Here is a 13,934-nt window from a genome sequence, read left to right on the forward strand (position 1 = left end):
TAAAGAAAAGAATTCACAAAATCCAAGTTTGCTTTCTAAATACATACGTAAATATAGTATATAGCTTTTGGGGGAAGTCAGGGTGCTGTGTGATCCCTAAGTGGTTTCCTATTAAATGTTAGGAGAAGGTATACAATATGACATAAAATAACAAAGAAATAGGCTTCCGCTTCTCAGCTCTTGGGCCAGTGTTTTAATGTGCAAAGAATGAATTCAATTTGTACAAAGGAAACCCTGGGATTTAGAATCTATTGATCCCATTACAGCACCCCCAATGCAGAAACTCGTCTAACAACTGATGACAAGTTATCAACAAGAAATAACAATCATATTGGAGACAATACTACCTGAGGTTTCGTTCATCGCCAACTACTATCTTCACCTTCATAACCCTATGGTCAACATATCTTTTTCCGAGAGCCGTTAAATACGAGTGTCTACACTGCAGTCAAGTTGAGTAACAGTAAATAGTTCTTAGTTACCGTAGTTATCCACTATTCATAGTAATAAGGTTAATACAAAAAAGGGTTCATTTTACCATTCAACTCTGGTTTTGGTGCTTTCTTTTGATTTGATTATGCGAACAGTGTAGCTATGACTTTGATGATATTCACACCTGCTTTTTGGACAGCATTTTGGTGTTAACGTTTTTGTAACTTATCACCTCTTCATTTTCTGTAATTTTTTATCATACTTGTATATTAATTGATAGCACGTCGAAGTCTTAATCAATTGTGGTACTTTTGGCAAACATTATTAGTAATATTATCACTACTACTACTACTACTACTACTACTACTACTACTTAGCTACAACCCTAGTTGGAAATGTAGGATGCTATAAGCCAGGGGCTCCAACATGAAATATATCCCAATAAGAAACAAATGAACTATACGTAATTAGCAATGATAAAAAACATAAAAAAATCTGTACCAATGTTGAAATAGATCTGTAATATGTACAGTGAATTATGTAGAGAAACTTGTCAACCTGTTCAACATAAAATAATTTGTTGCAAATTAGAACATTTGTAATTCCACTGATTCAACTGCCTGATTAGGAAGACACTTCCATGATCTGGTTACAGCTGGAATAAAACTTTTCGAAAATTGTGTAGTGTTGAGCCATATATAAATATATATACATATATATATATATATATATATATATATATATATATATATATATATATATATATATATATATATATATATGTATATATATATATATATATATATATATATATATATATATATATATATATATATATATATATTTATGTGTGTGTGTGTTTATATATATATATATATATATATATATATATATATATATATGTATATATATATATATATATATATATATATATATATATATATATGTGTGTGTGTGTGTGTATATATATATATATATATATATATATATATATATATATATATATATATATATATATATATATATATATATATATATATATATATATATATATATATATATATATATAAACACACACACACATACATACATACATACATATATATATATATATATATATATATATATATATATATATATATATATATATATATATATACATATATATATATATATATATATATATATATATATATATATATATATATATATATATATATATATATACACACATATATATATGTATGTGGATACAGTATATATATATATATATATATATATATATATATATATATATATATATATATATATATATATATATATATATATATATATATATATATATATATATATATATACACATACAGTATTATCTTACGAAGCTGGTCTAGCGTAGTGTAAATAAATTAGTCATGTATTTCATTTGTGTATTTAAGAGGTGAATAGCTAGCTCATAAGGTGAGTTCCTCTAATGTAGGTATAAGTTTGGTATGTAAATTACGCAAGACTTTCATCATTTATTTCATTGTATTCTTCCTTCAAGTCAATATATGTAAATTTACGTTATTTTCAAGAATTAACTTTTTATTTTATGTATTTTGTTACGAAGTCTTACGTAATCTCGATCAAGTATGCAGTATGACCCTACGAGGTATGAAAGAGGGCTTATGTAATTTTTCTTTCATGTTTTCAAGAGGTATTGTGTCATGTCTGTGAGAAAATACGCATTTCTTATATTTGCCATGTGTTTTGGAAGGTTCTCGAAAACTCCATGGGTCTCCTTCATGCACAATAAGACTGTGCTTTGCAAATTGAAACACTGGCTTTAGAGCAGGGAAGACAATATTTCTTTGGTACTTTATGTTGCATTGGATACCCTGTTCTAACCTTTAAAATGATATATATAAGAATGGCTAAAGTCCCTGGACGCCCGGCAGAAATTCAAAATCTTGCGGCAATCGCAGATATGCCAGGTGTATACTAGCGCCCTCGTGGTAGACATGCCGAACTATTCCAACCAATTCAGACCTTCCATGCCCCTTGGTCTCTAGAGGGGAGGAGGGTGGGATTATAACTTATATAACCAGTGGGTAAGTATGTTCAAAAATTTATTTTATTATGAAAATATAATTTTTAAACAAAATTTACCCGCTGGTTATATAAGAATGGCTGATTGACACCCTTGGTGGTCGGTCAGAGACAGCAACGTCATTGGAAATTCACTTAAGAGTTACATATAACAAACTTAAGAGGTTCGTACCTGGTAAGGAAGCTGACTGCAATGGTTCTCTGCCTCATTCTGTCTGCTATCCTTAGGAGATCCAGCGGTCCACCCAGGAGGCTGATGATCTCTAGGAGCTGTCAAACGGTGCCATAACCTTTACCTTGACAGGACCTCAACTAATACCCTTGTTCAGGCACTCTCCAGGAACAAAATGACCACCTGACCAAATCAAAGATTGCGGAAGACTGTTGACCGATCTCCACATACAACCATAAAAACTATACAAGTTCAAAGAGGGAGAAAAGGGTACTAGGAATTAGGGGAGCATAGTGGTAGATCCTTCACCTACTACTGCATTCGCCACAACGAATGGACCCAAGGTGTAGCAGTCCTCATAAAGAGTCTGGACACGTTTCAAATAATGGGATGCGAATACAGATTTACTTCTCCATAAAGTTGTATCCATTATGCTTTGCAGAGAACGATTTTATTTAAAAGCCACCGAAGTAGCTACGGCCCTAACTTCGTGCGTCTTAACCTTGAGCAGCTTAAGGTCCGCCTCACCACACTGGGTGTGAGCCTCTCTAATCAAGAGCCTTATATAAAAAGGATAAGGCATTTTTCGACATAGGCAGGGTAGGCTTCTTAACTGCACACCAAAGAGCCTCTGAGTTGCCTCTCAAATTCTTTGTTCTGTCCAAATAGAACCGTAGTGCTCTAACAGGACAAAGCACCTTCTCCAACTCCTCGCCCACTACATCATAGAGATTAGCAATCTCAAAAGACTTAGGCCATGGATGGGAAGGACGTTCATTCTTGGCCAAAAAATCAAGCTGCAAGGAGCATATGGCTTTCCCATCTCGGAAACCAATGTTATTGTTCAAAGGGTGAACCTCACTGACTCTTTTAGCTGTCGCCAAACTAACCAAGAAAAGAGTCTTCAAGGTTAAGTCTTTAAAAGAGGCTGAGTGCAAGGGTTCGAATCTGTCATTCATGAGGAATTCAAGAACAACATCCAAATTCCAGGCAGGCAATTCTTGTTGTCGCCTCTTAGAAGTTTCAAAAGACCTAAGAAGATCTTGCAGGTCTTTATTGTTGGAGAGATCCAAATCTCTGTGTCTGAAAACAGCTGCCAGCATACTTCTGTACCCCTTGATGGTCGAGGAGGAAAAGTTATGCTTATTTCTAAGATCTAAGAAGAAATCGGCAATCTGTGCTATAAACTAGATGAAGAAGCCAAGTTAGCTCTACACCATTCTCTGAATACCTCCCACTTGGACTGATACACCCTGATGGTAGAAGTCCTCCTTGTTCCCTCAATAGCCTTGGCTGCCTCCTTCGAAAATCCTCTAGATCTTGTGAGTTTTTCGATAGTCTGAAGGCAGTCAGACGTAGAGCTCGGAGGTTTAGATGGTTTCTTGCCAAGTGAGGTTGTTTGAGAAGATCTGCTCTTAATGGTAGGCTTCTCGGAAGGTCACCATCCATTCCAGTACCTCTGTGAACCAACTTCTTGACGGCCAGAAAGGAGCCACTAGGGTCATCCTGGTTCCCGCGTGAGACACGAACTTCTGTAATACCTTGTACAGGATTTTGAAAGGTGGGAACGCGTACACATCCATGTGTGACCAATCCGACAGGAACGCGTCTATGTGAGTTGCCTCGAGATCCGGAACTGGCAAGCAATGTCTCCAGCCTTTTCATCTTCGAGGCTGCAAACAGGTCTACGAGAGCACAACCCCAGATCCGCCACAGTTTCTTGCAAACGTCTAGGTGCAATGTCCACTCTGTGGGGAGAACTCGATTCCTCCTGCTGAGTCTGTCCGCACTCATGTTCTTGACTCCCTGAATAAATCGTGTCAATAAGGTAACTTTCCTTTCCTCCGCCCGTACAAGAAGAGGTCTTTCTATCTCGTAAAGAGACTTTGAGTGAGTCCCGCCTTGCTTTGCTATATAAGCCAAAGCCGTGGTGCTGTCGGCATTGACCTGTACCACTTTGCCTAAGACTAGTTTCTTGAAGCCTTTGAGGGCTAAATGGACTGCTAAAAGCTCCTTCTGATTGATATGGAGGTTTTCTTGCTCCTTTGTCCACAGACCTGAGATCTCTGCCTTCCCTAAGGTTGCTCCCCACCCCGGCTTTGAGGCGTCGGAAAACAACACGAGGTCTGGGCACTTTTGCTCAAACGAGAGGCCCTCCTGAAGTCTGTGTGCGTTGTTCCACCACTGAAGGTGTGTTCCTATGGGATTCGTAATGGGAATACTTTCCCTGTCGAGACTGTCTCCTTTCTTCCAATGATAACTGAGATGAAATTGAAGGGGGCGTAAGTGCAGCCTCCCCAGTGACACAAACTTTTCCAGTGACGAAAGGGTCCCCAGAAGACTCATCCACTCTCTTACCGAACTGACGTCCTTTTTTACAAAGGCACAAAGCTTTAGGAGAGCTGATTGAATCCTTGCAGGCGGCGGAAAAGCCTGAAAAGTCCGACTCTGAATCTCCATCCCCAAATAAAGAATCTTCTGGGATGGAGTCAACTGTGACTTCTTTGAACTCACTAGGAGTCCTAATTCCTTTGATAATTTGAATGTCAGCTGCAGATCCTTTAAACAGCGATCGGCCGAGGGGGCTCTTATGAGCCAATCGTCCCAGTACAGGGAGGCTCTGATGCCCCTTGAGTGTAGCATGCTCGCCACATTCAGCATGATCTTCGTGAATACCAGAAGAGCTGTGCTGAGACCGAAAAATAAGGCCCGGAACTGGAAGACTTCCTTCCCATACACGAACCTCAGATAACGTCTACAACTCGGATGTGTTGGGACATGAAAGTAAGCGTCCTGGAGGTTCAATGATACCATCCAGTCGTCCTTCCTTACTGCTGCCAGCACGGTTTTCTGAGTTTCCATGGTGAACTTCGAATTCTGGACGTAGCTGTTGAGGGCACTTACATCCAGAACTGGCTTCCATTCCCCCAAACTCTTGGGGACCAAGAACAAACAGTTGTAAAACCCTGGAGATTTTGTCCTTTAAAACAAGAACGGACCCAGGGTCCGCTCCTCTTCTCTCCCAGGCCTGCCAGAAGTAATTCAGCCTGGCCCCCACTGCTGTCTGAAGGAGAGGGCAGACAGACTCTGCCTCGACTGGATTTAGCTCCTCTTTTCTTGGACTACTTCCCGTCGGGCCTGAAGTTACCCCTTCCGGCAGGTTTATCACGAAAGGGCTGAGCGGATTGTGAAAACGAAGTAACTTCCTTTGGTCTACAGGAAGGGAATGAAGTAGGCAGCACCTTCCTAGCCGTCTTGGCAACCAGATCATGGGTAGCATTCTGGGTCAGCGCAGCGGCAACTTCCCTTACCAACTCTTGAGGGAATAGCGCAGAAGGCAGTAGCGCAAAAAGTAACTCCGATCTCTGAAAAGGAGTGACCCCACGGAGAGGAAAGAACACATAGTTGCCCTCTTCTCAACAACTCCAGCTGTGAATAGGGCAGCCAATTCGTTTGAACAGTCCCTAACTGCCTTGTCCACGCATGACATTAGTTGAATGAGGTTACTAGTGTCCGTGCCCTTCATTTCCAACACTTTCCTCCCCAAGGCTCCCAGAGAACAGTCCAGAAAGTTAAACACTTCGAAAGCCCTGAACATGCCTTTCAAGAGATGGTCAAACTCAGACCACCACACTTTAGTCTTCCTCATAGCCAGCCGACGTGAAGAGTCTACTAGGCTCGAGAAATCTCCCTGGGCAGAGGCAGGAACACCCAAGCCTAAGACTTCTCCTGTCTCATACCAAACACTAGACTTGGAGGGGCAGGAGGAAAAGCGAAACACGTCTTGCCAAGGACTTTCTTCGAATCCATCCACACTCCCACTAACTTTAACGGCCTCTTAGAGGAGCGAGAGAGTACCATCTTCGTGAACAGACGCTCTTGCGGCTTTACCAAGGGTAAATTCCGAAGGCGGAGAACGCGGGGCTACAGGAGTAAAATAGTCTGGGAATAACTCCGTAAAGACCAGCATTAACTTCTTGAGGTCCACCGAATGTTGAGGTGGTTTATCCTCTTCTCCCTCCGAGATATAATCCAAAGTTTCATCTGGGGAGAAAACCTCATCCGGCTCCTCCTCCGAAAGAAAATCAGCCGCCGCAGCAGTGCCTTGTTCAGAGAGGCGCCGTTCCTGTGTAGACGTGTCAGCGCTGAAGTGCGCGCGTTTACGCTGTTCAATATTCCCATCTGCATGACGTTCACTAGCCTTGCGCTTGTTGTCACATTCGGTTTGTGGAATAGTATCCAACTGACGCGAGGCGACAAGGGTCGACTGACGTGTGGCGTCATGGGTTGGCTGATACGTGGCGTCGTGGGTTGACCGACGCGTGCCGCCATGGGCAGACTGACGTGTGGCGTCATGGGTTGGCTGATACGTGGCGTCATGGGTTGACCGACGCGTGCCGCCATGGGCAGACTGACGTGTGGCGTCATGGATAGATTTACGTGTGCCGTCGTGGGTAGACTGACGCGTGGCATCATGGGATGACTGACGTGTGCCGTCATGAGTAGACTGACGTGCGGTGTCATGGGTTGACTGACGCTGACGCTGACTCTCTGTATCGCGTCCGCTTCTGTCCTGCTCCGTTGTTTAGCGAACGTCGTCGTGTTAGGAAGACCGACGTTCGGCGCTATGAGCAGTCGATTGATGCTGAGAAGCAGGTCCCTGACGAGACGCATCCACCTCAACCTGTCGTTGAACACTGCGGCTGGGAGATCGCCTGTGCGACAACGCGTCTAAACCGGAAGACTGACGCCCAACCGCACTGCCAACAGCAGGCCGATAAGATTGCATAAGCGACGAGAGTTGCTGCTTCATGCCCAACAGCATAGACCATTTGGGATCACCCTTAGGCGACACGCGTGCAGCCTCTTCCAGCGCAAATTCGCCTACCTCATCGCTTCCAAATCGCTCCCCACTTTCGGGAGACGAACACCAGTCTGATGGAAGCGGCGGTGCATGAACCGTACCATCAGAACCAGGGATCAGCTCCGAATCTGACTGCACCAAACCTTTATCTATTTCAGAACTCCCGTCAGAGCGTTTCGCAGGCGAACCCTCGCCAAGGGACTGAAAACACTCAGGTGTATCCCAATGGCTACAGCCAGGCTCTTGCGAAGGAGAATCGTGTCGCTGTACCACTGTGTGTGCTTTTCTCTTAAGAGGTCTAGAGGCTTGACGCCAGACCTCGTCTTACGTAACTTCAACCTCGTCTTACGTAACTTCATCCGAAGATGGCGATAATGCACTAACCTCACCTTCCCTATGGTGAGGGTGAGCGACCTGTGATACGACAGCAGGTACGTTCGAGGGGATGTCTGCGCGAGTGATGATGCCTCTCGTTCCCTTTCGCCGTTCGACGTTCGGGAGCTTGAAAGAGGTCTAAGGCTAGGCGAACGATAGGATCGCGCATACGCACCCTCCAAAACACTGAATACATTAGCCGAACTTTTCGCACTTGATAGGTCGCCTGTGCGACAACTTTTAAGCAAATTAATTTCGGACATAATCTGGTTCCTGTCCGCCGCTAGTGATTCAACTCTTACACTGAGAGCTTGAATCGCGGACAACATATCCTTCATCGTAGGTTCCTTCGGTTCTTGATCTACTACAACAGGGGAAGGATTAGGATCAATAACATTGGATACAGGTAAATCTACAGAACGAGAAGAACTGCGTCTAATTCTGTCCCTCTCTAGTCTCCGAGTATAAGGCTCAAAAGCTAACCACTCACTTTCGGTCAAAGAAAAGCATTCTTCGCACCGATCCCCAAAAGTACAAGTTTTACCCCTACATTTCACACAAATCGTATGAGGATGAACAGAAGCTTTAGGAAGACGAGTATGACATCTTTTAATACACTTCCTATATACAGGGGAGGGGTCGGCCATATTGAATAGTTATGAGAGAGATCAAAACATAAACAAGGGTCAAAACTATCTAAATAAACCCAAACCACAAAGATTTCAAGATAATATGAAAGAGAAATCAATAAAGCGAAAGCCCAAAACCAAAAGACAGTGTACATCACCAAACAAACCGTCCAAATCAAAGTAGATTGCGAGTGAATTCCAATCGTTCCAGCCAGCATTGGTGGCAGGGTAGATCTGAATTGGTTGGAATAGTTCGGCCTGTCTACCGTGAGGGCGCTAGTATATAGCTGGCCTATCTGTGATTGCCGCAAGATTTTGAGTTTCTGCCAGGCTTCCAGGGACTTTAGCCATTCTTATATAACCAGCGGGTAAGTTTTATGTTTAAAAAGAGAAGCCCTTGGAAACCACGTAGAACATCCACAAAAATAAGTCTTTACTTCATCAAAATTCCTTATCATAAATGTAGATGAGATGCAATCCTTTTAACACAACTGGGATACTTAGTCACAGAGTAAAATTTACATACTAGAAAGAGAAAATTGCATAATTTTTTTATGAGGATGATATTTTTAGATATGAATTGACATTTTACTCTGAAATGTATCCAGTAATACAGCTAATAAAAATTCAATGGTATTTTCCAAATATCTTATCTAAATGAAAGTAATTTTTTTGAACAAATCCATCACTCATATATAACCCATATTAATAAACCCCAATTACCCAGACCATGCAGTATTTAGTATAACCCTACATATCTGCCTTTTCATGTCAGCTTGAACATAACTATGATACAGCAGGATTGTGAGGAACAAGCTTGTTACCTCAGTAATTTGTTTTAGCAAATTCTTGTTGGAAGTGACCTTTATGTGTAGAAGAGTTTGGGAATTAATGGATAGCAATGTTCCTGTATTTCCAACAGTGACAGATCTTCAGACCTGGAAGTCACATTGCTGCCCTTGCTTGGCCATTTAATCCAAGATATTTAAAGACTATGAATATAGGCTGTTTATGAGTGAATTGGTGGAACTAAACCAAAACAAAATCTAAAAGAAAACATGCACAAAACTTGTAATTTAGGTTAATTTCAAAAATCGCGTCCCTTATCATTAGCAATATATAATGTGTTTATGAGTGAAATGGTGAAACTAAACCAAAACAAAATCTAAAAGGAAACATGCACAAAACTTGTAATTTAGGTTAATTTTCAGAAGTTGCATCCCTTATCATTAGCAATATGTAATAACAGTTCAATACAGGATAAAAAAGATACTATGAACCTTTTTAAGCAAATTTTCTGGATCTTTTCTAGATACATGTGACAACAGGGCGTACCCAGTGGGATTTTATTGGTAATTTCATCTTTTCATCAGTCTCTCCCTTATATTAGTAAAGCAACATACATGTATGATTGCCAAAGATGAAAATTAAATAAAACAATGAATAAAAATAATCTTACCTTGGTAATCAGTTTTAGAGTTTGCTTCCAACGGTCAAGCTCACCCTGGTGCTGTTTACTAGCTTGTTCGTATGCAACTTCTTGGGGAAAACTAGCCCCTGCAGGAGGTTTTTCAGGTGCAACTGGCCTCTTTTGATGATAATGATCAAACCAGTCTGTGAAAGATTCTTGAGCATCCTGTGCAGAGAACATAGATATCACAATCTTTCAAAGTAATTTGCATTTTCTCAAACTAAACAAACCTGAGTCCTTTAATAGGAGTATGACTTTAGCAGAGCTGGAACATCTGTATGAACATTTAACAAGGTAAACACACAGTAGCTACCAGTTGGAAGGTGGGTATGCTCTGCCCAACCAAGAGATGGAGCAACGTTCACTTTCACCTTCAACCTAGGATTTTCAGTCGTTGAGGTCACTTTGAGTCAGGTTTAAAGGTCATTCATGAATGGAAGAGGCATGGGTCATTAACAACACCCTGGCAGGACTGACCACATATATATGATCAGCAGCCAAGGCCCCTCTCCATCCCTGCTAGGAACAGGAATGGCCAGGGAATGGCTGTTAATGCCTCAGCAGGTAGACCAAAAATCCCCATCCTTAGCTCAGAAAGATGTTGAAATTGCAAACAATACAAGAAACTAAAGAGCTCGAGTGAGTCTTGTAACTCAGTCCAGTAGATCACCAGGCAGGAACATTTTCAATAAACTACTGCAACTTGAAGGCCTAAGGTTTGTATAATTAGGAAAATTACAAATTACTTTCAAAATTTGGGATTTGTTCCTACATATATACAGACCTTTGATTTTTAATAATGAACTCATCCTTAGACATGAGGAAGTCCTTAAAACCAAACTGGATGATTACTTGACTCTGAAATGCCCACTTCGATCCTGAGCAGGAGCTAAAATTATGACTTCTGCTGACCTCCTAACCACCTGAGCATGAAGATGCCACACATGTTAAGCTAGGTTTCAGCCAGGAGACTGGCAGGCGGTAGTGGAAGAAATTATATCCAAAAAGATTAGTTTAAATGTATGCTCATCATAAGAAATAGCATGCATACATTACTTCAATCCTCCCCTTTGTCTGGCAGGATGGGGGGAAATACATCCACACCAACTTTGTCTGTACGGAAAAGTATGTACTCGATCATGAAGCTTACCTGCATCTAGCATTCGGTCTAGCATCTAACAGAACGACTGCTGCACCCAGAGATGGGGAAGAAGAAAGGAAAAAGGCCACACATTCAACCACTCAGTGGCTTACGTCAAAACCTCTATCTTGAACAACATGTTTCTTGTGCCATGAGGAAGATAGTAATCCTATTCATGGGTGCGTTTAATCTATGCCCACATATTCTTCCACTCACTTGGTTTGGGTTTTGATTGATTTGATATCAGTTGCTGAGGTTAGAAGATACAGATTAAAACTTGGGAATCCTTTACATTGCTGCTGTAGTTACAGAATATAGAATTATCGTTGCTTCGTTTAAAGCATTGATGGTCATGGTTAGACTGGTGTTGAAGCTTTCATGATGTAGGATTCCTGCCAGTTTCCGCATAATGCGGGAAGGGGAGGTCAGAACCACTTTATCAGGTAGGCCTCCATCGGTAGATGACTTGATGAGTACCTGCAGAAGTGTTCTGAAAGAAGAATTAGTTTTGATTGATACGTGCAGAAGTGTTACGAATGGTGGAACAGAGGGCCCCAGTTATACCCAGGAATACCGACGTGCAAATGTGCTTTGTTTGACAATGTTTTTTCTTGATGCTGATGTTTCTTGTTGATTTTTTTAGTTAATATACCCATGCTTATTGTTGTTGTTATTATCTAGTCATGACTGTCATGGACCCAGGTATACCCCCTGAGAATACCCAGGTATGCATAGGGAATAGGTATTTGGAATTTGTGCACATGTATTGAAGTTACTTAATTGATTTTCCTTGGAAATGTTTTTATTAAACGTATTTTGAAGAGAAATCTTTTTTAAATGTATTTTGAAAGTAATTTGTTTATGTACTTTGAAGAGGTGTTTTTTATATTTATTGAAGAGAATGTTTTTTTTAAATGCAGTTTGAAAATTTTTTTTTAAAGATATTTGGAGGAATTTTTTGATAGCGTCTATCTTTTCTGGTTGAGATGTAATAATTGTGGTATGTATTTGTGTTTACCCTTGCTATACCTTAGATCTTTTTCAGACTCAGAGTCCAATGCCTAAGCCAGAGTGTAAGCTAAACATGTGAGGGAATTGATGTTTCTGTTATGTTGACTGCATTCACTAATGGCTGTAAGATTTGAACAAGTTAAGTATTCTAAGATAAAAGATTATGTTCTGTTGTGTAATTTGTATTTGATATTTTGCAGTCTCCCATATGTTTACTTGTGATCATTTTGAGTTAGACATGTGGGTTTTTAGTTTCTTATATATGATGAAGCATGCACAGTACTCAATTATGTGAATTTCCTTTTTGACTACTTGTGCTTGACAATGACTGATAACCCATTTTTTCACTTTGAAATATGTTGATTATTTCCTATTTACTTTTGTTCCAAGTCTTGTTCACCCCTGTTTGAGGTGAGCAAGGCTTGCCCGGGATTGTGGAGACCTTATTTTGCACAGAATAACAGTCAGTGGGGTTGTGTTTCCTTCATTCGTTGGAAAAGCAGGAGGCTATACGCCCAGGGGCTCCAACAGGGAAAATAGCCCAGTGAAGAATGAAGAAAAGGAATAATTAAATATTTCAAGAACAGTAACAATATTAAAATAAATATTTCCTATATAAACTATAAAAACATTAACCACACAAGAGAAGAGAAATAAGATAGAATAGTGTGACTTAGTGTCCCCTCAAGCAAGAGAACTCTAACCCAAGACAGTGAAGACCATGGTACTGAGGCTATGGCACTACCCAAGATAGAGAACAATGGTTTGATTTTGGAGCGTCCTTCTAGAAAAGCTGCTTACCATAGCTATAGAGTCTCTTCTACCCTTACTAAGAGGAAAGTGGCCACTGAACAATTGCAGTGCAGTAATAACTTCTTGGTGAATAAGAATTGTTTGGTAGTCTCAGTCTTGTAAGGTATATGAGGACAGAGGAGAATGTGTAAAGAATAGGCCAGACTATTTAGTGTATGAGAAGGCAAAGGGAAAATGAACCGTAACCAAAGAGAAGGATCCAATGTAGTACTGTCTGGCCAGGCAAAGGAGCCCCATAACTCTCTAGCAGTAGTATCTCAATGGGTGGCTGGTACCATTAAAGATAACATGAATTATTAGGAAACAGGGCACACTGTTGTAGATCTGTGACCCCGTCTCCATGAGTCTGACCAGGAAAGCCAGTTTGAATCATTTTCTTACTAGCATCATTAAACTGCTAACAAAGCACAAAATGTTCTGAGTCTGACTGTATGTTCCCAGGTAGCACCCAAAGGAAGGCGAGTAACGGCTGGATGCAGTTGCATTACCCGCCACTGTTAACTAGAGTCCAGGGAGGCACCCACAGCCCCCATGAATGAGCAGCTCTGAAGACCCGTATGCCATTAGGTAGTAGTCAGTAGGCCCATAGCCATGGTAGAATTCCTTCAGACATGACTACATCAGCACTTGACAAGACATCCAAACCTTATTTTTTTGTAACTTAGTATTATGATTAACATAGCCATTCCCCTCGGTGTCCTTTCTCTCTGAGTGTGTCCAGACAAACTGTAAAAGTGTTCAACTATTATCTACAACTTGTGAGAAATTAATATCATCAAAGTAACTTGAAATCAATTGAGAGATTTATAGACCATGTAAATATGTAATTGACGACATTCATTTCAAGGAAATTTATGCTAATTTTTTGTCACTAACTAAAAAAATAAAGCTGCTTAAATATGTAAAAGTCGTCTATTTTCTCCACTTATTATTAATTG

At 40.5% G+C, this 13,934-nt stretch overlaps 1 protein-coding gene across 1 annotated transcript in view; it reads right to left on the reverse strand.

Annotated features, from left to right (window-relative positions):
• LOC137619487 (nuclear pore complex protein Nup107-like) overlaps nt 1–13,934 on the reverse strand; it is a 191,547-nt gene that overhangs the window by 14,836 nt on the left and 162,777 nt on the right. The window contains exon 15 of the mRNA XM_068349556.1: nt 10,020–10,196. Coding sequence (XP_068205657.1) covers nt 10,020–10,196 — 177 coding nt within the window. The remainder of the gene's footprint in view (nt 1–10,019; nt 10,197–13,934) is intronic.

This window comes from Palaemon carinicauda, chromosome 26 (assembly GCF_036898095.1).
Source record: "Palaemon carinicauda isolate YSFRI2023 chromosome 26, ASM3689809v2, whole genome shotgun sequence".
NCBI lineage: Eukaryota > Metazoa > Arthropoda > Malacostraca > Decapoda > Palaemonidae > Palaemon > Palaemon carinicauda.